This window comes from Aethalodelphis obliquidens, unplaced genomic scaffold, assembly GCF_003676395.1.
Source record: "Aethalodelphis obliquidens isolate GAN/ISIS:26980383/991018 unplaced genomic scaffold, ASM367639v1 scaffold20, whole genome shotgun sequence".
In the NCBI taxonomy this organism is placed as follows: domain Eukaryota; kingdom Metazoa; phylum Chordata; class Mammalia; order Artiodactyla; family Delphinidae; genus Aethalodelphis; species Aethalodelphis obliquidens.
Window position 1 is genome coordinate 4,633,727 of NW_020837964.1, and position 26,720 is coordinate 4,660,446.

General features: G+C 47.2%; 1 protein-coding gene across 3 annotated transcripts; it reads right to left on the minus strand.

The window, feature by feature from the left end:
* Nucleotides 1-6: 6 nt before the first annotated feature.
* DNAAF1 (dynein axonemal assembly factor 1) lies at nt 7-26,579 on the minus strand. Of its 3 annotated transcripts, none has more exons than XM_027119132.1 (12): nt 26,367-26,579; nt 23,795-23,930; nt 23,250-23,341; nt 21,397-21,618; nt 21,087-21,253; nt 17,835-17,956; nt 9,989-10,155; nt 8,437-8,694; nt 4,226-4,335; nt 2,611-2,667; nt 1,356-1,728; nt 7-594 (listed from the first exon to the last, which is right to left on the minus strand). In XM_027119132.1, the coding sequence occupies exons 1-12, from the start codon at nt 26,500-26,502 to the stop codon at nt 476-478; spliced, it is 1,959 nt and encodes a 652-aa protein (XP_026974933.1). In that variant the 5' UTR covers nt 26,503-26,579; the 3' UTR covers nt 7-475. The 3 variants fall into 3 exon arrangements, with proteins under 3 accessions (XP_026974933.1, XP_026974932.1, XP_026974934.1); XM_027119131.1 differs by having other exon boundaries at nt 8,437-8,727; XM_027119133.1 differs by lacking the exon at nt 23,795-23,930 and having other exon boundaries at nt 8,437-8,727; nt 26,367-26,471.
* Between the last annotated feature and the right edge of the window lie 141 nt (nt 26,580-26,720).

Consider the following 26,720-nt stretch of genomic DNA (forward strand, 5'->3'; position numbering starts at 1 on the left):
CAAGTTCCTCAGGCTGGGCTGCGTCCCCTTACTTGGCTTTCGACATTCAGTGCGTCAGGTTCGCTTTCTTCGCAGCTCTGTGGCTCCGGTGAAGAGTCTTGCGGGGAACACACCCCCTGGGGTCCCTGGGGCGGGACCTAGGTTTCTGATCACACGTGAAGAGAGGAATGGTCCTTGTCTCGGGTACCTGATGAAGTGAATCACGTGTGACTCACTGGACATCGAATAATCCAATAACATAGGGACTTGCGTGGGTGCTACAATGTTTACAGTGCTCAAGGGAGACATTTACAGTTACATGGTTTATACTGCAAATAACCGGGGGTTGTGTTAGGCTTTGAGAGCAGGGAGCACAGTGCCATCCATGTCCAGGGCCCTGCACGCCCGCAGTAACTGCAACTCTTTGAAGGGAAGGGGAGCCCAGCCAAGGGGGTGGCATGCCCCTGCTGGGGGGTCAGGCCAGGGCCCGTCCCTGTTAGTCCAAGAGCAGAGGGGCTGCCTTTGTGGCTGAGTCCCAGTCTTCTCTGGCCCTGGGCTCCGGGCGCTCCTCAGGCTCCACCTCAGACTGGGCTTCACCCTTTTCGGGGCTGTTTCCTAAAGAGCCAGGAAATGGGTAAGTCGGTGTCCTTGGGAAGTGCGGCCAGCCCTCGCCCCTTCCCGTGTGCAGGCCTCGGGGCGGCCACGCGAGCTGGTGTTCAGCAAGAAGCCTGGCTGTCATCCAGCGTGGATTACAGCGGGAGTCGTCTGTGTTCAACAGGCTCCCCGAGTTGGATACCCGGAGGCACAAAGCTGAACACAGAGCTACCCCCGGTGCGCTTGTGACCAGCAAGCACTAGCCAGCTTCCCCCAAAGTGCCTCTCCCTGGTCATGGGCACAGGCCCCAGCCCCAGGCCGGCGGGCACGTCAGGGTGTGGCTTTACCGGTCCCACCCAGCCGGGCACTGTGGGCGCCGTCCCCGCCTGCTTCCCGGCCAGCAGCATCTCACAGTCATTCATCCCTGCATGTGGACGACCCACACCCTCCGGCCAGCTGTCACTCTCATTTTGTCCCATATTCCCAGCTGCGGTATCACCAGTCCCCTCCTTCCCTCAGCAACCTTGGTCTGGAAGGGCCAGGATGGGGAAGGTTGGGGAGGGGGTCAGTCTGGCAGCTCCTTGGCCCCGGCCGGCGACTTAGGAACATGCTCTAGCGATCTCCGTGGTCTCTGGAGAGGTCGTGAGTGACCCGCTCTGAGAACACGGGATTCCTAGGGCAAAGGCCCAGGTGGCCACCTGCTCTGGGTTTGGGTGGTCCACAGTCCATTTCCCCCTGAGAAGCTTTTGGCCCCTGTAGCCTTGAAAGTTGGGTGACAGTACCTGGAGGGGAGGCCAGAAGCAGGTCCCCATGCCTGTCCTCACTGCACGGGGCTGGCGCGGCTTCCCTTTTGCAGGCTGGGGGCCAGGGTGGTTGCCCTGAAGGCTCGTCATCGTCCAGCTCCTGAATCAGTGGGCGAGGGGCCTTGGTGTCTCTCCTGTGGGTTGCCAAGTCCCTCTCTGCTGCTGCTTTGAATATGCCTGTAAAGGGCGTCTCCATCTCGGCCTTCCTGGAGGTGTCCTTGGAGACTGCAAATATACTGGAAAGGGGGTCTGTGGATGCGTTTTCCAGCACTGGGAGTGAGGTGTAGTCTAGTTCAGGGTCACTGTCGTCACCCAGGCTCGAGATGGCTGTAATCTTTGGAAAGCACATCTTCTGTTAAAAGAAAAAATGTATTTGAACATTTCTGTTTCCACAATAGTCTCTAAAATGCACAATGCTAATTCGGCTTTTTTAATCTATCACACTGTGGGCCCGACGGAGCACAGCACTCGCTGCTTGAAAGTCGGGCCTCAGGATGGACACTCCTTGGCAGCCGTCTGTGAGCCCTGGAGGCCATGGTGAGCTCTGCAGCCAGGTCTCCACTCCCTCCGGTCCTCGTCAGGTCTCCGTGTGGCACAGCCCTCGCCCACTCTGTTCCTGCTGCACCAGCACCCTCCTGGGTCCCTGAATGGTTCATCTGTGAGCCTTGGCTTCTGACGGGCTCCACCTTCACCCGGCCACCTAGTCGTGCTTTGGAGGTCAGGCCCCCATGGAACTGTGGTCCCCTGTCTGTGTCCCTCCTTCGATGACGAGCTCCTGCCCTGAGATTACACCTTAGGCTTCCCTCTCCTTGGGGCTCCCGGGGCTGGCCCACACTGGCTCTCAGTACTGCCAGAGGGAGGAGGGTCGGGTCACCTTGGGAGAGGTCCCCATAGGGCCTTCTGTTCTCTCCTCCCTCCCTTCCCCCCTGCCCATGTGTCGCTGTGGTACAGACATTCACTAGATGAACATACGGATACATCAGAAGGATAGAAAAAATGTTCAGATAATTACATACAGAACATGATTATTAAAAATCAGTGATAAAAGATCCGTTCAAAAAACCCGAAGTGGGTAGTTGTGAAACCTCAGAGAGGGGAGCAGCAGTAAACAGCCGCATTTCCTTAGGTGAGGTGAGGAGGCTTCAGGCACAAAGGGCATGCAGCTTTCCCAGACACCTGGTCAGTGACAGGGCTGGAAGGGAAGGTGGGACTGGGGGGATGTGTGAGAGGTCACCTTGTGCTGGTCTCCCGGAGATCCGCCTGCATCCACGTCTTCCAAGTCAGGCAGGTCCTGGAAGAGAAAACGATCCCCGTCAGCAGGAGGGCACGCTCCCGACGCCCAGTCCACGGGACAGACGCGGCCGCACAGCCAACCAAGCCTGCGCTACATGCTCGGAGTGTGGAGGGGCCCGCGGAGTGACCCAGACCACTCAGGCCACGTGCACGCTCGAAACACACGCACGAGGCAACACCAGGTACCTGGATCTGATCAGTGAAAGAGATTTGCAAGGTGTGACATATTTCAGAAATTTCCACCTCTTTCTCCACTTCACTTTGGTGTTACTCACCCCGTTCATCTGTGGGGAGACGTACCTCCTACACACAAATTTGTCTTAGGACTCTGGCATAAAACGAGTCTATTTTGGACCTCCCCCAAACTAGGGGGGGGTTTGTGTTTTGTGTTGTGTATCGGGGTGTCTTCATCTAGAGCACCCCGTCCAGCGTGTGAGGCAGGCGCGGGCTGTGTTAGCTGTGTGGGCTCTGGAGCCATGCTGCCTGGCTGTGGAGCCTCGGGCAAGTTGCTTAACCTCTGTGTTTCTCAGTTTCCTCATCTGTAAAATGGGGATGACAATGGTACCTATGTCTTAGAGTTATTGGAAGGGTTAAATGAATCGATAACAAGATGTGTTTAAAATAGTGCCGGACAAAGAGGAAGGTCAGTACCAGCTTAGTGTTGGGGTCCTGTATACAGTCAGTTGTCAAATGTTAGGGAAGAATTGCCCACTTTTGTTCTTGTCATTTGTATATGCAGGCCCAGAAAACCAGAAACCCACTCTGAATATTGGCTGTACTCAGTTGAACACTTGTTGAGCCACGTGAAATTGTGAGGTTGGGAATGAAACACCCGTGTAGGAGTTTATAGAAGAAGCGGGCGGGGGCAGGCGAAGCTGTGCACAGGCTTGAACAGAAGGAGCTCACTCGTGGGCAGAGGCGGGCCGTCCTCCGGGCGGGCAGGGTGTGAGGCTACAGGGTGGGGCGCCGGCCCCCACCCCTCGCCCCACCAAAGCACCGTTCCCGGGGGTCATGGCAAAGTGTGTACGTCCCCAGAGACCCATTCCTGTGGGCACAGCATGTCAGACTGTTATCAGAGCGGAAGGGCTTCAGGGAGGAGGGCCGTGCTCCGGGCCGTGATCAGTCCCAAGGTCAGGCGGCCCCTCACTGAACAAGCCCCAGGGGGCGGGCCGCTGGACAGTCAGGCCAGGAGGACGGGCAGCTGTCCACAGAGGGAGAGGCTCGCCAGACGGAGCTGCGCTCAGTGTAGCTTCCTCAGGGAAAACACGGCAGGAGGTTTGTAGATGTAGTTCAAGGGGACTCAGCCTGGGCCATCACTTCTCAGTCTTGAAGGGGCACAGGCACGGACGCCTCTGGGGGAGGGCTTATTAACTGCAGGTCCTGAGCAGTGGGTCTGGGGTGGGGCCCGGGGTTCCGCCTTCTGAGCAGCCCTCAGGGGAGACCATGCCTGCTGGCCCAAGGGCCACACTCTGGGCAGCAAGGATTTGGAAGTTTTGTGCCTGATCTGATACCGGCTGTACCACAGATACTTCTCTGCAGATGCACCAATTACGTACATCGATGAAGAGCTTCTCCTTCGTCTCCAGTCTGATGGCTTCCAAATCTTCAGCTCCACAGAGCTCTGTACCTGATGCACTTTCAGTGGCCACTGTCTGGGGAGCTGATTCTAAGGAACAACAAAGAGTTATATTAATCTTGGAGTTAGTTTCATACACGGTGGACAGACGGGTAAACCTGAGGTTAAGGCGATTCCAAGAGGAAGGACAAAGCCCTCAGGTCTGAAAGCCTCCAGCCCCTGTGACAGGAGCTGCAAGAATCCCAGGTTAGGACAAGATTATGTCTGAAAGGAAAGGGAGACAGCCGCCCCCTTTCTGGAGCCTGGAGATGGAAGCACCAGCCAGGAATCTGTGAAGAATACGCAGGAACCTTGGAAAAGGCATGATTGATGGGCCAGGAGATGAAGAAAGAAAGGCCGTGGTGCCAAAGGCCAACTTTCACAGCCCCTCCTGCCGCACGAGCGTCAGGGAGACCTGTGAAGTCACTGCAGGGTTGCCTGTGGAACGTGGAGTCCAGACAGGGCTTGTCTTCCTCCCCCAGGGCCCTCCTATCCTGCCCTCTGCTTCCTCTCCAGTCTCCGTGATTAAAGATGAATGGCCCCGCTCTGCTCACAACATGCTGGTCCGCTGTCCACCCTGAGGACTGGCCATGCCTAGTTTGACACGAGAGCTGCATTGGGGCACCCGTTTAGAATGAAACAAGGGGGACTTCCCTGGTGGCGCATTGGTTAAGAATCCACCTGCCAGTGCCGGGGACACGGGTTCTGTCCCTGGTCCGGGAAGATCCCACGTGTTGCAGAGCATCTAAGCCCATGCACCACAACTACTGACCCTGCTCTCTAGAGCCCGCAAGCCTCAGCTACTGAACCCGCATGCCACAATTACTGAAGCCCGTGCACCTAGAGCCCGTGCTCCGTGACAAGAGAAGCCACCGCAATGAGAAGCCCGCGCACTGCAACGAAGAGTAGCCCCCGCTCGCCACAACTGGAGAAAGCCCGCGCGCAGCAATGAAGACCCAAAGCGGCCGAAAATAAATAAAATAAAATAGGCAAAGTAGATAAATAGACGTTTAAAAAAAGAATGATATAAGGAAGTGGGCAGGGGCTTTCGGGGCTGCTGTGGACGATCCCAGGCCCACCTCCCAGGCCCGGTTTGTCGTGGTCTCTTCCACTTGGCTGTGCCCGTGGCTTTGCAGCTTCTAATTACGACAGTAGTCTGCTTCCCCTCCAACCAGCCCTTCCCCCGGACCCCTGTGTCCTGCTCGTGGCGCCGTGGCGTCCAGCCTCCCAGCCAGCAGAAGCTTCTAGTCCAGGCAGCTGCCGAGACCCTTTGTTTCCTAAAACCTACCTGCCTAGGCTTTGTGTGCCGGGAAAAGGCGAGGCAGGGAAGAGTAGTTGTTGGGTGTGTTCCTCACGTTGCCTCATGCGATCCACGGCAGAGACTGTTCCCACTTCGCAGGGGCTAGAACGGGCTCCGAGAGGTTTTGTGGCTTGCCTGAGGTGTCCCAGCTGGTTAAGGGGCTGGACTTGGGTTTGACCTCAGGGTGTCTGTCTAGAAAATTCGCTGCCTCGCCTGTTCACAGAGTGTTTTAGTGAAATGCGTGAGTCATCCTCTGTGCCGTTTTGGTGACCACTGGAAGGAAGCTAAGGCTCCCCTAGACCGAGTGTCATCAGATAGAGGTGGGAAACGTGTGTCTCCGTGACGGTGTGCGCTCACATCACGTCTCCCCTGGTCCTGTTGAGACTCAACGTCGGGATGGGGAGCTATTCAAGCCTCCGAGCCCTGACTCGGTCCCCAGGCCGCCTTCCCTGGCTCCTGACTCCATGATGAGAGAGGATGAGCCCAGGGAACGCAGCAAAGCTGCTCGTACCGTTTATCTCCTAATTTCCTGCTCCTTCACTAGGCCTCGTGACTTGTAAGGGAAGACTGTGTGCCATGCAAGAAAGGTAAATGGAAAAGTGATTTTTTAAAAACAGATGGCTTTTATATTTAGATTTGCTTTTCTTGGGGTTGAGTAACTTGCGTGGAAGAGGGACCTCCTTGTTCTGACAGCCCAGCTCCCCTCTTGGGACTCAGGACACCCAGAGGGTTTAGCTCAGTAGGGAGGGGACTATGGGGGGAGGGGTGGGCTGCAAAGGCCGTGGGGGCTTAAAAGCAGGGAGGATGGCAGTGAATCGAGGTGGAGACGAGCTTGGTCTGTGCGGGCAGATCTGGCTTCAGTTCTGCCCCACTATCACTCGCTCTGTGACGTGAAGCAGGTTACTTCACCTCTCTGAGCCCCAGTTGCCAACTCAGTAACATGGGTTACTAGTGAGAGCACCTGATCGTGGGATTTTGGGGAGGCTAAGCTGGAAGTCATGGCCTTGGCTGACACGTTAGATAAACATCTGGCTGCGCCTCCCTCTTCCGACCTGCCGCAGGTTGCCAGCTCCTCGTTAAATGTGCCCTTCGTTCAGGAAGGCAATTGATGGTTTCACTCATAGAAAACTCTGCTTCTAGGCTAGGTGCAGTTTCAAGGCAAAAAACTTACGGGAGGGGGAGTGAGGATGCAGGCAAAACCTTGTATCTGGGTCTCAGAATACACGTGCCAACACCTACATCAGTAGTTCAGAGGATGCTCTTTTCCCCATGTGTTTAATACATGATTAGTGCCCCTTTTAAATAACAAAACCTATAACATCGCCGTCTGTGGGAAGCTTGAGGGAAAACGTGACCCTTGTCTAGTAGAAATTCTCTCCCAGAAACCAAGGAGTGACCAGGTCTTGGAGGGTCTACAATCCCATCCAGCAAAGTGGAGCCAGGAGCCACAGAGAGCAGGGCTTCAGGGCCCCCCAGGGGAAGTTAAATCAAGACAAGTCACGCTTCTCACAGGTGCCTTCCAGCCACAGCCTCACGGCAGAGTCAGGAGAGGAGGGGCACAGCCACCCGACAAGTGTGAGGAGGGCGTCAGAGGGACGGGCGGGGCATGTCCCCTCCCCGGGAGCCTATTCTCCCCGCGGCGGTGGCTGTTTAGATCCCACGCACTTTCCTGCTCCTTCCCTGCTCTCCGCCCACTGCTCCTGCCTCTCCTGCTGGAACCCCTGGGGACTTCATGAGCTCCAGCATCCCAGATGGGGGCCAGGGCCATGGATGTCAGCACAGTCACAGGTCACCTCACTCCCTACACCACCCCTCCTTCCTAAGGTGCGTTTCTATTTCCCACAGACGTCTTGTTAAAGACTGTAGGCTACACGATACATTTTTCAGATGTTACTGAACAAAAGCGGGGTGAGTAGTAAATCCCAGTGAATAATGGAGCACTGATTGTTTGGGGCTATGGAGTGGCCAGTAAGGTTTTGAAAAGAATTAAAATAGAGCTCAGTTGAGTTAAGCTTTGAGGACAGTCTGCCCTGCCATTATCTTCAGCTGGAAAGATAATTCACCCATCTCTGGTGCCCTGGGGTGTGGCCTTGGCCCCCTCGGCAGTCTAGAGGCTAGGCTTACTTCGAGGCCTCTCCCAGACAGTGGGGGCCAGACCAGCTGACCTCCCCAGATGGACCTCAAATCCTGCTCAGGCTGGGAACAGAAGGTTTGGGTCCCCCAGGGCTGCACAGACACAGCAGTAATGGGCAGTGTCCAGGGCCGAGTCCTGGGTTTATCTGTTAGTCAGCAGGACCCCAGGAACTTGGCGAGAACCTGCTAGTGGGCTTCCGTTCTAGATCACCATCATTCACTGTGGTAGCTGTGGCCATGTGCCGGCAGTGTGGCCAGTACTCCTGAGGGGCTGGATTTTACATTTTATTTAATTGTATCTACTTTTAATTCATTTCAATTGAAAAAATGAAGCAGCCCAAAACAACTTGCTTCTTTTCATAGAGCTGCATTTCACCTTAACCATTCAAAAGTGAGCGTGTGAATTGAGATGTGCTATAAGTGGCATATACAGGCTGGATTTTGAAGACTTAGTGTCAAAAGAGGGAAAGTATCCCATGAATAATTTTATGATGATATCAGTTATTATATCAGTTATATTTTAGATGTACTGGGTTAGATAAAATACAGTTAGCGTCTCACCCATTTCTTTGCACCTTGTTGAAGCTGATACTAGAAATGCAGTCCGGGCTCCCCTTGTGGTTCTAGATAACTCGCAGACTCAGCAGTCAGAAGTGGAAACCCGAGGCCCGCAGACGGGTGCTGGCCCATCTACACCCCTGTTGTTCTCAACCACCTACCTTCCCAGGCAGCTCCGGGGCTCGGTGGCGGGGCCTTGGCAGGGAGCGCCGCCCCTGGCTCCCCGTCAGCATCCACAGGCAGCTCCTCTGGGAGACTCGACTCTTCTGACTTTTCTGGGACTAGCTCGTCCTTGGCCTCGAAGCTCTCCTTGACAAACAGCTCCGTCTTCTGCCACCTTTCTCTGTCCTTTTCAGGCGCTTCCTCCCCTTCCACAGGGGCACCCAAGTCCCTGGCACTGTCTGGCGCGAGCATCTCCCCTGAGCAGAAGTCCACAGTGAGCTGGGAACGTCCTGGGAGGACAAGGGGGACCTGCAGTGAACTGCCAGGATGGTCATCAGAGTGCTGTTTAGGTGCTAAGTACACGGGCTGAAAGTCCACCGGGGGTGCCTAGCGCGTGCACCGCCGGCACAGGACACAGCCACGAGAAGACTGTGCGGGGCTCTTAGGAGACGCAGGCTGAGGTATTTGGGGTTAAGGGCCACGGCGTCTGCCTTTGCTTTCAACTGGGTCAGCAGAACAGGAAAGACTGTGTGTGTGTGTGCCTGTGTGTGCCAAATATTAACAACCATCCGATCTAAACAGACAGTTCAGCTGTTCATTTTAACTGTTATTTAAGCTTTTCTTAAAACTTGAAAAATATCAAAATTAAAAGTTGGGAAAAGGGAAATAAAACCATGCTACAGGGGAACATCTATTTTATGGGACTGTACTATTATGCTGATTCAAAAGAGTAGGCAAAAAGCAATATAGCTATGCCAGGGGCTTCCCTGGTGGCACAGTGGTTAACAATCCGCCTGCCGATGCAGGGGACACGGGTTCAAGCCCTGGTCCGGGAAGATCCCACATGCCGCAGAGCAACAAAGCCCATGTGCCACAGCTACCGCACTCTAGAGCCTGTGAGCCACAACTACTGAGCCCATGCACCACAACTATTGAGCCCGCGCGCCTAGAGCCCGTGCTCTGCAACAAGAGAAGCCACCGCAATGAGAAGTCAGTGCACTGCAAAGAAGAGTAGCCCCCGCTCACCAACAACTAGAGAAAGCCTGCATGCAGCAACGAAGACCCAATGTGGCCAAAATAAATACGTTAAATAAATAAATTTATATATATAAAAAAGAAAGCCATAGAGCTATGCCATTTTTTTCTATTAAAAAAATACATATGTTTTACATGCGTGGGGAAAAGCCAGGAAATACCCACACTGAATACTGAGTGGTTCTTGCTATGATACTGTTATTACTCTTGCCTTTCTATGTTTTCTATGTGTAGCGTATTTACATTTTGTAATTAGGTGAAAAACACAAAATGTCATTTAAAAGCACACATAGAGACTCTGGCTCTTCTACTGGGTGTAAGAGGAGGAAGGGGGTTCCTACTTAATAAGGTGCCCTGAGCACCGTCCTTGAGGTCAAGGGCAGATGGATCTGCAGGTACGTGAACGAATGGTCCCCACCCCCCACCCCCAATCCCTGAGATGAAAGGCTGAGTTCCACAGCCCAGCTCTTAAATCTGAACAGAGCTTGGGGTCCTCCTTGCATCTCAAGCACGCACCTTGCTCCTGGCTTGCTTTCTGCTGTTTCCTCTCCTCGGCCTGGCGCTTGATTGCGGCTAAGGCCTCAATGCTGTCTGTGATCTTCTTCCGCTCTCTGCTCTCCCACTGCTGTCTCTCCTCCTGCTCAGCTTTGTACCCTCCTTGTGCCCAGGCCTCTGCACAAGCTCTGTTTAGGAGTATTAAAAACAAAAAACAAAGAAACAAGAACACCCCAGAAATCGGGGAGGTTTGAATTGTCACAGGTTCGAAGTAAATCCAAAACATACACTATCTGACCAAACTTGCGCATCTTCCCCAAAATCAAACTAAAGGCACAGGACATATGACTGCAAGGATACGTATTAACATGTGCACATTTTTAATCTGTAAAGTCTAATGGTTTGCAAAGCCAGCTAGATACGAGGCCAAGACCACAAGTGACAAAGAAAAAAATAAGAGAAATTGGACTCCACCAAAGTTAAAAATGTGTGTCAGGGCTTCCCTGGTGGCACAGTGGTTGAGAGTCCGCCTGCCGATTCAGGGGACATGGGTTCGTGCCCCGGTCTGGGAGGATCCCACATGCTGCGGAGTGGCTGGACCTGTGAGCCATGGCTGCTGGGCCTGCGCGTCCGGAGCCTGTGCTCCGCAACGGGAGAGGCCACGGCAGTGAGAGGCCCGCGTACCACGAAAAAAAAAAAATAGTGCATGAAAACACATCAGCAAATTTGATGGCAAATCTAAGAAAATGCAGACAAAAACAAGGTACAAATAAAGAATGAGTCTTTTCTTTATAAAAAAAAAAAAATGTGTGTCATGCAAAGAATACCATAAATGAAAGGCAACCCACAGAATGGGTATGCAAATCATATACCTGATCAGGGGGTTGTATCTCGAATATATAAAGACCTATTGCAACTCATTAATACAAAGATGACTTAAAAACGGGAAGAGGTTAAAAGAATGAGAAGGCAAACTGTACTGGGAGAATATATCTGCAAGAAAGATAACTGAAACATGGCTTGTATCCAGAACATACAAAGAACTATTAAAACTCAAAAATGAAAAACACACGTTTTAAAAAGTGGGCAAAAGAACTGGACACCTCACCAAAGAAGATAGGCAGGTGGCAAGTAAGCTCATCATCATAGGACATCAGGAAAGTGCAAATTAAACCAATGAGATGCCACTTGACACTCAACAGAACGGCTAAAATCCAGAACACTGACAACACCAACTGCCGGGAAGGATGTGCAGCGACAGGAATGCTCCTTCATTGCTGGTGGGAATGCAAAATGGCGCAGCCCCATGGAAGACAGCTTGGCAATTACAAAGCAAACAATCTTACATATAATCCAGCAATCGTGCTCCTAAGTATTTACTCAAATGAGTTGAAAACAAATGTCCACACACAAAACCCTGCACACGAACATTGATAGCAGCACTGTTCACAACAGCCAAAAAGTGGAAGCAACCCAAATGTCCATCAACTGATAGATAAAGAAAATGTGGGCTGAGATAGCCTCATCCACCAGAGGGCAGACAGCAGAATCAAGAACTACAATTCTGCAGACTGTGGAATGCAAACCACATTCACAGAAAGACAAGATGAAAAGGCAGAGGGCTATGTACCAGATGAAGGAACAAGATAAAACCCCAGAAAAACAACTAAATGAAGTGGAGATAGGCAACCTTCCAGAAAAAGAATTCAGAAAAATGATAGTGAAGATGATCCAGGACCTCAGAAAAAGAATGGAGGCAAAGATCGAGACGATGCAAGAAATGTTTAACAAAGACCTAGAAGAATTAAAGAACAAACAGAGATGAACAATACAATAACTGAAATGAAAAATACAGTAGAAGGAATGAAGAGCAGAATAACTGAGGCAGGAGAATGGATAAGTGACCTGGAAGACAAAATGGTGGAATTCACTGTCACAGAACACAATAAAGAAAAAAGAATGGAAAGAAATGAAGACAGCCTAAGAGACCTCTGGGACAACATTAAACGCACCAACATTCACATTATAGGGGTCCCAGAAGGAGACGAGAGAGAGAGAAAGGACCCAAGAAAATATCTGAAGAGATTATAGTCGAAAACGGCCCTAACATGGGAAAGGAAATAGCCACCCAAGTCCAGGAAGTGCAGAGAGTCCCAGGCAGGATAAACCCAAGGAGAAACATACTGAGACACACAGTAATCAAACTGACAAAAATTAAAAACAAAAATTATTAAAAGCAACAAGGGAAAAATGACATTTAACATACAAGGGAACTCCCACAAGGTTAACAACTGATTTCTCAGCAGAAACTCTACGAGCCAGAAGGGAGTGGCATGATATATTTAAAGTGATGAAAGGGAAGAACCTACAATCAAGATTACTCTACCCGGCAAGCATCTCATTCAGATTTGATGGAGAAATCAAAAACTTTACAGACAAGAAAAAGCTAAGAGAATTCAGCCCCACCAAACCAGCTCTACAACAAATGCTAAAGGAACTTCTCTAAGTGGGAAACACAACAGAAGACAAGAACCTACAAAAACAACACCAAAACAATTAAGAAAATGGTAATAGGAACCTACATATCGATAGTTACCTTAAATGTGAATGGATTAAATACTTCAACCAAAAGACACAGGCTTGCTTAATGATACAAAAACTAGACCCATATATATGCTGTTTACAAGAAACCCACTTCAGACCTAGGGACACATACAGACTGAAAATGAGGGGATGGAAAAAGATATTACATGCAAATGGAAATCAAAAGAAGGCTGGAGTAGCAATACTCATTTCAGATAAGATAGACTTTAAAATAAAGAATGTTACAGGAGACAAGGAAAGACACTATATAATGATCAAGGGATCAACCCAAGAAGAAGATATAACAATTATAAATATATATGCACCCAACATAGGAGCACCTCAATACATAAGGCAACTGCTAACAGCTTTAGAGAGGAAATCGACAGTAACACACTAATAGTGGGGGACTTTAACACCTCACTTACACCAATGGACAGATCATCCTGACAGAAAATTAATAAGGAAACACAAGCTTTAAAAGACACAACAGACCAGATAGGTTTAATTGACATTTACAGGACATTCCATTGGGAAACAGCAGATTACACTTTCTTCTCAAGTGCACGCGGGACATTCTCCAGGATAGATCACATCTTGGGTCACAAATCAAGCCTCAGTAGATTTAAGAAAATTGAAATCATATCAAGGATCTTTTCTGACCACAATGCTATGAGATTAGAAATGAATCACAGGGGAAAAATGTAAAAAATACAAACACATGGAGGCTAAACTATACGTTACTAAATACACAAGAGATCACTGAAGAAATCAAAGAGGAAATCAAAAAATACCGAGAGACAAATGACAATGAAAATACATGATCCGAAACCTATGGGATGCAGCAAAAGCAATTCTAAGAGGGAAGTTTATAGCAATACAATCCTACCTCAAGAAACAAGAAAAATCTCAAATAAACAATCTAACCTTACACCTAAAGGAACTAGAGAAGGAAGAACAAACAAAACCCAAAGTTACTAGAAGGAAAGAAATCATAAAGATCAGAGCAGAAATAAATAAAATAGAAACAAAGAAAACAATAGCAAAGATCAATGAAACTAAAAGCTGGCTCTTTGAGAAGATAAACAAAATTGATAAACCATTAGCCAGACTCATCAAGAAAAAGAGGGAGAGGACTCAAATTAATAAAATTAGAAATGAAAAAGGAGAAGTTACAAGAGACACCGCAGAAACACAAAGCATCCTAAGAGACTACTGCAAGCAACTGTATGCCAATAAAATGGACAACCTGGAAGAAATGGACAAATTCTTAGAAAGGTATAACCTTCCAAGACTGAACCAGGAAGAAATAGAAAATATGAACAGACCAGTCACAAGTAATGAAATTGAAACTGTGATTAAAAATCTTCCAACAAACAAAAGTCCAGGACCAGATGGTTTCACAGGTGAATTCTATCAAATATTTAGAGAAGAGCTAACACCCATCATTCTGAAACTCTTCCAAAAAATTGCAGAGGAAGGAACACTCCCAAACTCATTCTATGAGGCCACCATCACCCTGATACCAAAACCAGACAAAGATACTACAAAAAAAGGAAACTGCAGACCAGTATCACTGATGAATATAGAGGCAAAAATCCTCAACAAAATACTAGCAAACAGAATCCAACAGCACATTAAAAGGATCATACACCATGATCAAGTGGGATTTATCGCAGGGATGCAAGGATTCTTCAGTATATGCAAATCAATCAGTGTGATACACCATATTAACAAATTGAAGAAGAAAAACGGTATGATCATCTCAATAGATGCAGAAAAAGCTTTTGACAAAATTCAACACCCATTTATGATAAAAACTCTCCAGAAAGTGGGCATAGAGGGAACGTACCTCAACATAATAAAGGCCATATACGACAAACCCACAGCAAACATTCTCGATGGTGAAAAACTGAAACCATTTCCTCTAAGATCAGGAAAAAGACAAGGATGTCCACTCTCACCACTATTATTCAACATAGTTTTGGAAGTCCTAGCCACGGCAATCAGAGAAGAAAAAGAAATAAAAGGAATACAAATTGGAAAAGCAGAAGTAAAACTGTCACTCTTTGCAGGTGACATGTTACTATACATAGAAAATCCTAAAGATGCCACCAGAAAACTACTAGAGCTAATCAATGAATTTGGTAAAGTAGCAGGATACAAAATTAATGCACAGAAATCTCTTGAATTCCTATATACTAATGATGAAAAATCTGAAAGAGAATTTAAGGAAACACTCCCATTTACCATTGTAACAAAAAGAATAAAATGCCTAGGAATAAACCTACCTAGGGAGACAAAAGCCCTGTATGCAGAAAACCATAAGACACTGATGGAAGAAATTAAAGATGATACCAACAGATGGAGACATATACCATGTTCTTGGATTGGAAGGATCAATATTGTGAAAATGACTATACTACCCAAAGCAATCTATAGATTCAATGCAATCCCTATCAAATTACCAATGGCATTTTTTACAGAACTAGAACAAAAAATCTTAAAATCTGTATGGAGACACAAAAGACCCTGAATAGCCAAAGCAGTCTTGAGAGAGAAAAACGGAGCTGGAGGAATCAGATTCCCTGACTTCAGACTATATTACAGAGCTACAGTAATCAAGACAATGTGGTACTGGCACAAAAACAGAAACATAGATCAATGGAACAAGATAGAAAGCCCAGAGATAAACGCACGCACCTATGGTCAACTAATCTATGACAAAGGAGGCAAGGATATACAATGGAGAAAAGACAGTCTCTTCAGTAAGTGGTGCCTGGAAAACTGGACAGCTACCTGCAAAAGAATGAAATTAGAACACCCCCTAACACCATACACAAAAATAAACTCAAAATGGATTCGAGACCTAAATGTAAGACCGGACACTGTAAAACTCTTAGAGGAAAACATAGGAAGAACATTCTTTGACATAAATCAAAGCAAGATCTTTTTTGATCCACCTCCTACAGTAATGGAAATAAAAACAAAAATAAATGGGACCTAATGAAACTTAAAAGCTTTTGCACAGCAAAGGAAACCATAAACAAGACGAGAAGACAATCCTCAGAATGGGAGAAAACATTTGCAAACGAATGAACAGACAAAGAATTAATCTCCAAAATATATAAACAGCTCATGCAGCTCAATATTTAAAAAAAAAAACCCAATCCAAAAATGGTCCGAAGACCTAAATAGACATTTCTCCAAAGAAGACATACAGATGGCAAAGAGGCACATGAAAACGTGCTCAACATAACTAATTATTAGAGAAATGCAAATCAAAACTACAATGAGGTATCACCTCACACCAGTTAGAATGGGCTTCATCAGAAAATCTACAAAGAACAAATGCTGGAGAGGGTGTGGAGAAAAGGGAACCCTCTTGCACTGTTGGTGGGAATGTAAACTGATACAGCCACTATGGAGAACAGTATGAATGTTCCTTAAAAAACTAAAAATCGAACTACCATATGACCCAGCAATCCCACTACTGGGCATATACCCAGAGAAAACCATAATTCAAAAAGACACATGCACCCCAATATTCATTGCAGCAGTATTTACAACAGCCTGGTCATGGAAGCAACCTAAATGCCCATTGACAGACAAATGGATAAAGAAGATGTGGTACATATATACAATGGAATATTATTCAGCCATAAAAGTGAACGCAATTGGGTCATTTGTAGAGATGTGGATGGACCTAGAGACTGTCATACAGAGTGAAGAGTCAGTCAGAAAGAGAAAAACAGAAAAACAAATATCGTATATTAATGCATATATGTGGAATCTAGAAAAGCGGTACAGATGAACCAGTTTGCAAGGCAGAAATAGAGACACAGATGTAGAGAACAAACATATGGACACCAAGGGGGGAAAGCGGTGGGGGGCGGTGGGGGGATGAATTGGGAGATGGGGATCGACATATACACACTAATATGTATAAAATGGATAACTAGTAAGAGCCTGCTGTATAAAAAAATAAAATAAAATAAAATGTGGGCTTTCCAAATGGAATGTTATTTCACAGCATTATTTTGGAAGTATTTACTGACACTGGCTGCAATGTGGGTGAACCTTAAAAATCTGCTTAAAAATCAGTGGGCTTCCCTGGTGGCGCAGGGGTTGAGAGTCCGCCTGCCGATGCAGGGGACACGGGTTCGTGCCCCGGTCCGGGAGGATCCCACATGCTGCGGAGCGGCTGGGCCCGTGAGCCATGGCCGCTGAGCCTGCGCGTCCGGAGACTGTGCTCCGCAATGGGAGAGGCCACAGAATAAAAAGCCCGCTAAACCAAAAAAAAAAAAAAAAAAAAAAAAAAGCAGTGATGATATACATGGCAGTCCCGGGTTCGATATTCTTGATATGCAAAGAGCTCTTATGAATCAGTAAGAAAAAGCATCCCCCCAACAGGAAACTAGGAAGAAGTCATGAATGCAATACTTATAGAGAAGGAAACACAAATGCCCAACAAAGGTAGTAAAAATGACCAACTTCATCAGTTACCCAAAAATGCAAATTTAAAACGAGGTACTGGGACTTCCCTGGTGGCGCAGTGGTTAAGAATCTGCCTGCCAATGCAGGGGACACGGGTTCGAGCCCTGGTCTGGGAAGATCCCACGTGCCATGGAGCAACTAAGCCCATGCGCCACAACTACTGAAGCCCTTGTGCTAGAGCCCGTGCTCTGCAACAAGAGAAGACACTGCAATGAGAAGCCCACACACCGCAATGAAGAGTAGCCCCTGCTCACCGCAACTAGAGAAAGCCCGCACGCAGCAACAAAGACCCAATGCAGCCAAAAAATAAATAAATAAATGAATAAAAATTAAATAAATAAATAAAGCGAGGTACCACCTTCACTCATCAATTGGCCTGGCAAAGGTTTTGTTTTTTTACATGGCTGTGTCTGCGGAAGTTATAAGTTGATACAAACATTCTAGAAAACAATTAGAAAATATTTAAAAACACCTTTTAAAAGTCTCAAACCACAGTCTTTATCTTTAATCCAATAATACAACTCAGGGTTCCATCCTAAGGAAATAACCGGCCATGAGATCAGAGGCTTATATAGAAGGATAATTATCAAAGGATTATGAAAAATCTATGAATAAGTGCTCAAAAACAGGGAATTTCCTATTAAAAACAATCATGTAAGCCATTAAACCTATTTAACTGAAATATTTAATGATGTGTGGAAATGCTCAAAAATCAGAAAATTTTAAAAGTTTAATATTGAGTATGCTCAACTATTAAGTATGATCAAAAGGCTTTTTGTTTCCTTACCTGTCCTTTGGAAAAACTGGTCTGTCATCCAGGTATGTTAAATGTTTTAGTCGTACAGTGAGTGTCCGTCGATAATTCGGGATGTTCCTAATCACTGGGTTTCCCATCAAATTCAGTACACGCTGGAAGCACACAGGCAGAACCACATTAATCACTGAAAAATGGATGCGATTAAAACATTTAATATGTGCAGTGCTCTGAAAATAAACAGGGAGTGTTTACATCAAATCACGAAGACGATATCAGAGAAGGCAGAGGCTTTCGTTGTTTCTGTGCCATCAGAACTGTCCCGAGAACTGGGCAGCCCTTTCTTCTATTACACTTGAACTTCAGATCCTAAATCTCATTGTCCTTCCAGAACAATACTGGAAAACACTTCCTGAGGCCTTTACCCGAGGGCAGTGATTGCATTAGTTTTGCTGGCCCAATCTCTTTTACTGAAATTAATCTCCAATTGATCATTTTCTGTCCTTCCCAGCCAGGACCCATTTTAAGAAAATGTACACAGCAGCTAGACAGATAAGAAGTGGTGACTGAGGGCATAGGATGCAAAGTGCCTGCTTATCTACTGCCAAGCTCATAGGTCTTCTGGATGTCAAGTCGGGACCAGGAAAGGGAAAGCGACACAGCAGTGCCAGTGCGCCGTCCCCACCCCTCTTTAAATACTGTCACCTCCCCTCCTGCCGATGAAACTCAAGAAGGTGAATGGTCAAGGTGACATGTGGGTGAAACATTTAACATCAGTTTGCCTGAACTGGTGAAATGTTTTTCATATCCAAAGTGATTTTTCTTGTTCAGGAAAATAAATATACTGGTTCAAGTGACCTGTTCTGTGGGGCTGAGTGGTGGGGGCGATGTGCCCCAGGGGCAGGGACTAAAGGGCTGCGTGTGTATGGAGAATGTAAAAGCCATCACAAAACAACCACGAGGCAGACTGTTCTTGTTATGGGTTGAATTGCTTCCCCCCAGCAAACTCATATGCTAAAGTCCTAACCCCCAGCGCCTCAGAATGTGACTGTATTTGGAGACAGAGTCTTTGAAGAGGTAATTAAGATTAAATGATGTCATTAGGGTGGGGCATGATCCAATAGGTCCTTGTAAGAAGAGGAGATTAGGACACAGACACACACACCTGAGAAGGCCATATGAGGACCCAGGGAGAAGATGGCCATCTACATGCCAAGGAGAGAGGCCTCAGGAGAAACCAACCCTGCTGACACCTTGATCTCGGACTTCTAGCCTCCAGAATCATGAGAAAATAAATTTCTGTTGTTTAAGCCACTCAGTCTGGTACTTTGTTACGGCAGCCAGGCCAAAAAATGGTATTATAATACAGCTTTATATTATCACCATATACTGGTGATGATATAAATTCTAAAGTAGTCTTTGGTGACAGTCTGCTCTACAGATTGGTTTTTTGGGGGTTTTTTTTGTTTTTTTTTTGCGGTACGTGGGCCTCTCACTGCTGTGGCCTCTCCCGTTGCGGAGCACAGGCTCCGGACGAGCAGGCTCAGCGGCCATGGCTCACGGGCCCAGCCGCTCCGCGGCATGTGGGATCTTCCTGGACTGGGGCACGAACCCGTGTCCCCTGCATCGGCAGGCGGACTCTCAACCATTGCGCCACCAGGGAAGCCCTACAGATTGTTCTTGAACTATGATTTGCTTACTGTTTTTCTTTAAATGGACTTACTTTTTCCTTCTTATCCATACCCTAAGCAGTAAACAGTGAACTCAAGTTTTTTGTGTGCTATTTGGAATATTTTTTCCTAGTTCACATGACAACACATATACACTAAAAAGCAAGGAAGTCATCAAAGGCTGCTGGAGTGGAGTCCAAAGGACACAGGAGCTGCCTGGAGGGGTTGCCACAGGCCAGAAGATGGGACCATTCAATCACCCCAAATTAAAATGACAGCAAGGATTAAGTCATATCAAATACTGTATCTATAAATCTTTGTGTTCACGATGATAACGTGAACCTTTAGAGGTTCAACCTCATTGTCACCTTTAGAGGTTCCTACGTTCTTGACTCATTTCTCTGAAAAGGAATACATAAAAAGAAAAAGAAAACAAGCATTTATCCTAGCTTTTTCTTTCTTTTTTAAAAAATATTTATTTATTTGGTTGCACTGGGTCTTAGTTATGGCAGGTGGGCTCCTTAGCTGCAGCTCACTGGCTCCTTAGCTGTGGCATATGAACTCTTAGTTGCGGCATGCATGTGGGATCCAGTTCCTTGACCGGGGATCGAACCCAGGCCCCCTGCATTGGGAGTGTGGAGTCTTACCCACTGTGCCACCAGGGAAGTCCCTATCCCAGCCTTTTCTATATGGACTTTATATTAGGGAGGCATGAATGGATGAGCAAAACTGCTCTTTGTGGAAGCATTCCAGCTAATAGGTGCAGAAGGAATAAGAGACTTAGAATATGGTCACTGTGTGACCCCTAATGAAATCATACATGGAGGCAACATGCTTCGGGAGCTGCAGAAACGATCAGGGGAAGGGGTGATGAGGGACTTCATGAAGGCTGGATCTGGTTGACAGCAGCCAAACCCAAGAATCAAGCTGAAAGTTACAAAACGAGAGGCGACCAGACTTACAGGTGCCCTGACTGATGCAACAGCAAACCTCAAAGTTAGATTCTGAGCCTATATCTGATCAGGTCTCTGGCTCCACCATCATTTTACAAGAGATACTGGGGACAGCAGAACACGGTAAACCACACCATGAGGATGCAGTCAACTGAATCCAGGATGTGGCTGACAACCAGAGGAGGGACCCGGTTTCTTCTACAGATTTATGGTGTGTGTGTGTGTGTGAGCAGCCAAGGGGAGACTGTGATAGATCAAGAGATTTGAGAGATGTGTAATCCAAATGTGATGTGTGGATCTGGTTTGGATTTGCAAAACCCAACAGTCAAAGCACATTTTTGAGACAAATGGGGAACACTGAATATGGACTGGTTATTAACTGTCCTTCTGGTAATATTTTAGATATAATAATAGTATTGTCATGATGCTTTTAAAAAGTCCTTATCTGTCAAGAATACGCACTGAAATATTTGTGGGTGAAACGATACAGCATCTGGCATTGAAAACACTCCAGCTAAAAATACAGAGAAGAAAAAAAAGTGTGATGGGTGTGAAGAAAGCAGGGAGAAAGGAAGGGGGAAGGGAGGGAGGGGAAAGAGAAAAGAGATCTGCTGTCTACAGAACACAAGATAACGCAAGTTGTGTGCGTGTGTGTGTTTTACCAGGTTGGGCATGCTCTCGAGAATGCTCAGGATCTCTGGGTCACTCAGCTGGTTGTGGGAAAGGTCAAGGACACAGAGTTTCAAACATTCCTTGAGATGCTGAACGTCTTCCACGGTCTCTAAGTGGTTGTGGGCCATCTGGAGTGTGTTGAGGACCGGCAGGCAGGCTGGAAGGGGAGGTGGGCAGAAGTAAGCAACACAGGTGGAAAAGAATGTTAAGAACCTCCGCTAGGAAACGGTGGTGGATGTGGGTGCCTAGTGGACGCCCCACCCCACCCCACCCCGCCCCGCCACGTCAGGGCCTTCTTACAGAGGTTTTCAATGGTCTTGATGTAATTGTTGCTGATGTTGAGAGCATCCAGTTTCTGCAGAGGTTCTAGGTTCTCGATCTTATGGAGCAAGTTCACTTGCAAGAAGAGGCATCGCAGTTCCGTTTGGGCCGCTAGGTTCTCGATTTTCTGTATTCCGTTGCACTCCAGCCAGAGACAACGCAGCCCTGTGTACTCTTCCAAGTTCTCGATGCGGTCAAAGCCTAGTGGGGAGGAAGGGGGAGTCGGTTAAGCTTCTACACACTCAGAGGCACAGGGGTCACCCTCTTTTCTGCCTATCTGCCCAGCATCCACATGTCCTTCCTCAGTTACACCACTGCCTCTTTGGAGGGACATCCCTGTCCTGATACTACCCCATGGCTCTCTGCAGGGAGTTGGTCACGCTTAGCCGAGTGGAGCCAACCTTCATGAATCCCGGGGAGCTTTGCTGGCTCCATTGGAAAGAGGTAACTTTCTGCTAGAATTGCCAGCCTGGAAGGGTGGAGCCTAACACTGAAGCAGCCACCTTCCCTTCTCGCCTGGGAGTGGGGAGAAGTGAGGGGTGACCTGCCTGAAATGAATGAGCACAAGGGAAAGCAGGGCCAAGGAAAGGGGAGAAACAGCCTCGTGAAGAGATGCGGTGAGCACCAGGATGGATCCAGCTGTACCTGAAGCCAGTCCAAACTTCGGGTCTGGTTTGACGGTATTTTTCAGTTTTATGAGCCACATTTAAGGTGAGGAGAACAAACATTTTTGTTTCCTTGAGTGACTCATTATAGATTTGTAATTCACAGTGCACCTGCTATTACCAAAACTTTTTCAAAGTCATTTGTTTTGTTGCCTGAAAAGTTTTAACCAAAAGTTTTTATTAAAAAAGGGTAATAGCAACGATGAGGCAGAACCACCCAGCTAAGTCATTCCCAGATTCCTGACCCTCAGAAACAGTATCAAATAATGATAATTTTTTAAGTTGGTAAGTTTGGGGATAATTTGTTAGGCAGCAGTAGATAATATAGGCATATCTCTCTCCTAATTCTTCTACCTCTCTGATTCTTTCTAGTTGGTCTAACCCACTGGGTCGTCTTCTTCTTCCCACCTCTTAAATATTGGTCCTCTGGGGTCTGCCCCCCTAAGTCATCTCATCACTGTTACACCAAGATATTGGGTGGAGGATTTTGGAGGGGGCAACGTGGAGGTGAGGAGACCAGTTAGGGGTCGTTCCACACCTTTAGAGTAGTTGTGCAGCTGGAGCCCTCCGTGAATCTCCCAGGCACAGCGTGAACCTTCTCACAGTGGCCGCCCTGTCCCCCAAGACACCAAAAGCATCTTTACCATATCCGTCTCTGTATCTTCAGCACTTGCCAGGCACACAGAAGGCTCTCAGTAAACATTTACTGAACAAATGAACATAAAGATGGTCTGATGAAGCAGGGTGGCCATCCCAAGTTCAGCACGAGGTTGGGAGTTCTCACTCTGGTTCCTCATTGCTAGAAGAGCCCTGTCTATGAACCTGAACTTAAGTTTATGTGTGATACTGGACACCGACACAGTCCTTCACAACGTAACCCTCCCAAGCCCAAAGTATTTACAAGTAGCTACTGGCTCGAAAAAGTATGGGTCCTTTAGCAAATATAAATAAAAGATACCAATGTGTTTCCCTTGAACCTGTATTAACTCCAGTCATGTAAGACTTTTTCTTCAAAGAAATATTATTGCTTTTCCATGCATCTCCACTAAACTCTGAAATTTCTACTTAAATATAAGTTAAGAACACCAGATGATCCCTGCAAGTAATTCTTAACACCACTGGAGTCTTTCCACCTGACATGAGGTCGCGCCTCCCCCAGACGCTTACCTTTATAGTGTAAGTACAGCGTATCGTTCAGTGCTGGGGTGATATAAAGCTTGTGCTGCTTGCACAGTTTTCGCAGAAAATTTTTAGTCATTCTGTGGAATGAAACACATGAACAAGAAAGTTATTTCAATTTGTCAGCTGTAAAATATATCCCATAAATTCTTTGCCACACCCGTTCCGTCCACAAATTCCACAATATTCTATATGCCCGATGACTTTGTTTACAGCTTTCAGGGCCTCATCCAATATTGTGACTTTCGGCCTTCTCAAAAACTGCAAAGTGTGTTCTAATAGAAATACCTTTGTGTCATCAAGAACTACTAATGTTTCTCTCTCTCCAGGTCCAGCATTCAAGTTGTATAGATTGTGGTTAGTTAAGCCACAGAGCAACGCCCTCCTGCCTCTGCCACTAATCCTCAGACGTGGGGTCGACTATTTAATCTCTGTGAGCCTCAATTTCCTTATCTGGACAAAGGGGTGATTGTAACATCCACCTTAGTGGGTAAACGCGTCGTGCTGTGAGTGGCAAGAGCACACCCACGTACCTGGGGCCACGATCTTCTTTGTCATCTTTTTGCTGTGCTAAGCGACCATCTGACCAGCTATCACCACTGTGTTTCTGCTCGCTGAGGGAGCAAGTGTCCGAAGGACCCACGCATGTTTCCTTAGGGTCATTAATTTCTGTAAAATAAAGAGATTGGTTCTATAGAGATCGAGAAATGTATAAAAAATGTTCCCCAATTTCAACTTGATGAATAACTGTCTGCTTTTAGCATGGAACTGGTACTCTTTAAATGTATCACAGTGATTTTTAAAGCACTGATAAGGACTATGAAAATTTCACTTCTAGGCAGATCTTTGATAAAACCTCTTGTACAGCTGGACACGGAGACGTGTGCGAAGATATTCACTTCTGCATTACTTGTAACAGCCAAAACCTATTAATGCAAATGTCCATCCATAGGGACTGGTTCAATAAAGCAACAGATTATTATTCTGCCTTGGAATAGAATGCACTGGAGCTATGTCAATCAATATGGATAATTCTCAGAAACACATATGGAGTGAAAAAAGCAGGTTTCGTAATGAGCACAGGATATCATTTACATAAATCAAACCCACACAAACCTATGCTATGCATTGTTTAAGGACACATTTTAGATAGATAGATAGATAGGTAGATAGATAGGATAGGAAGAGAGAGAGACAGATGAGATTGAAAGAACCCACACAAAATTCTGGAGGTGGGGAGAAGGGAATGGGGCTAGGAATAGAGGTGGGGTAAGGCAAAAAACATCAAATTTATCTGAAATGCTTTATTTCTTTAAAAAAAGACTTGAGGGGGCTTCCCTGGTGGTGCAGTGGTAGAGAGTCCGCCTGCCGATGCAGGGGACACGGGTTCGTGCCTCGGTCCGGGAAGATCCCACATGCCACGGAGCGGCTGGGCCCGTGAGCCATGGCCGCTGAGCCTGCGCGTCCGGAGCCTGTGCTCCGCAACGGGAGAGGCCGCAGCAGTGAGAGGCCCGCGCACCGAAAAAAAAAAAAAAAAAAAGACTTGAGGTACATATGATTAAAATGCTAATCATTTTCAATTCTTGGTGGTGATACATGGGTGTTTGTTATAATGTTCTCTGTTCTTTTAAAAAAGTTCTCCAAACAGGAGGGAGGAGCAAGATAGAGGTAGGGGATTAAGAAATATAAACTACCATCTATAAAATAAATAAGCTACAAGGGTGTATTGTACAGCAAAGGGAATACAGCCAATATTTTATAGTAACTGTAAATGGAATATAATCTATAAAAATTTTGACTCATTACATTGTACACCTAAACTAATATTATAAGTCAACTATACTTCAATTTAAAAAAAGGTCTCAAAAAACACACAAGAAGAAACAAAAATTATGGGAATATCTTTGGTAGAAAGAAAATGAACACGCTCAAATGCACTTATTTTTTTTTAAAGGTCAATTAAAATTGGCTGATTCAAATGCACTTGATCTTAAGGGCTGTTTGCTGCTGCTCTCTGGGTGTCCCTGTGGACTACCGAATGAGATTAAACACTCCGTGTATGGGACTGTATCTTATAATTTCCTATTTCCCACTGCATATACTGCCTAGCCACAAGAGGCACCAGATAAAGGTTTGCGGAATAAAGACTAGGTGCTCAATATGCATAATAATTGATTGGTTATATTAATAACAAGAACTGCTATTTATTACTGGCCCAATGTATGCCAGACACTCTAATTATAACTATCTCGCTTGCAAAAGAGGAGACTGCCCTATAGAGAGCTTAAGCTCTGGGCAAACAGCCATAAAACCGGCAAGTTGCAGAACGGTAGCGTGAACCCAGCAGGAGTGGCTTCAAACCTGTGTCTGTGCACAGAGCAACATGGCTTCCCTACGGCAACTCTTACAGGGCTTGCCTGGACAGTCAATGCTCACGATATATTTGTTGGCTGGGTTCAAAACATGAGACACAAATCAAGTAGTTTCTTTACCAGCTCCTAAAAAGTTTCCCTTACAGTCCAAGTCAAGCAGGAGGGGAGGCTGTTTTCTAAGCCCATTCCGGAAAACTTTGGTGAGGAGTCACCTCAGAAGAACCAGCTCGTCATTCACTCTGTCTACCACAGATCAGACACTGGACCGGACACTGCCAGTTCAATCAGGATGTCCTGCCCTGACATAGCTTGCCATCTAGAGGGGGAGAGAGCCTTTGATCTTGCATGGTGACGGCAATAAAGGGAAACATTCAAAACATTAAAAAGTTGGGCGGTGGGGAGAATGGTGTGTTCAGTGAGGGCTTGGGCTCTGGAGTCAGACTGTCCAGGCGTGAGTCTGTTCTGTCATTGACTGGCTGAGGGTAATCTGTTTGGAGAAAGTTCTATAACCTCTTTAAGTTCCAGGTTCCTCATCTGTATGAAACGGGGAGAGGAGTGCTTACCGCAGAGGGAGGGTGTATGGTTCGAATGCAGTGAGCGCACGGCACGCATCGTTTAGTAAGTGTCGGCCGCCATTATTATTATTACTATTACTGCTGGCTGTGAAGACTAGGGGTGTGGTGCTGGGCGCAGGCCGTCGCCCCCCTCGCCTCCCTGGGGCGGCTGTCTGCACCTTCCTTGCGGCCCCCTTGGCCTGCGTTCCCGTGGTCACCCGCCGACTCCTCCACGGCTGGCTCCAAGCCCGGCTCCCGCGCGCAGTCCTGTTCCGCTCCCCCGTCCGCCACGGGCTCCGAGGCGTCGCGGTTCATGTTTATTCCTGAAACACTGAACACCCCGTAGCAGTGGGGAAGCCCGGTTGTGTGGGATCACTACGTGACCCAGCCCGCCAGGGCACTCTGCGTCTGCGTGTGCGTCGTTGGCAGGCATACGCTTCCCTGGTCCCCACGGCAACCACTGCGCACGCGCACTCGGGACGCCGGGGGGGGGGCGGGTCCCGCAACGGCCCCGCCCACAGCGCGTGCGCGGG

What these genes read in the sequence shown, in the direction of transcription:
- DNAAF1 (XM_027119131.1), bottom strand. Translation starts at nt 26,502, where the DNA reads ATGAACCGCGACGCCTCGGAGCCCGTGGCGGACGGGGGAGCGGAACAG. An exon ending in AGGAGAAGCTCTTCATCGAT is followed by an intron (nt 2,668 to 4,225) that starts GTACGTAATTGG and finishes TTTCTCTTCCAG; the next exon opens with GACCTGCCTGACTTGGAAGA. An exon ending in CTCCGGGAGACCAGCACAAG is followed by an intron (nt 1,729 to 2,610) that starts GTGACCTCTCAC and finishes TTCTTTTAACAG; the next exon opens with AAGATGTGCTTTCCAAAGAT.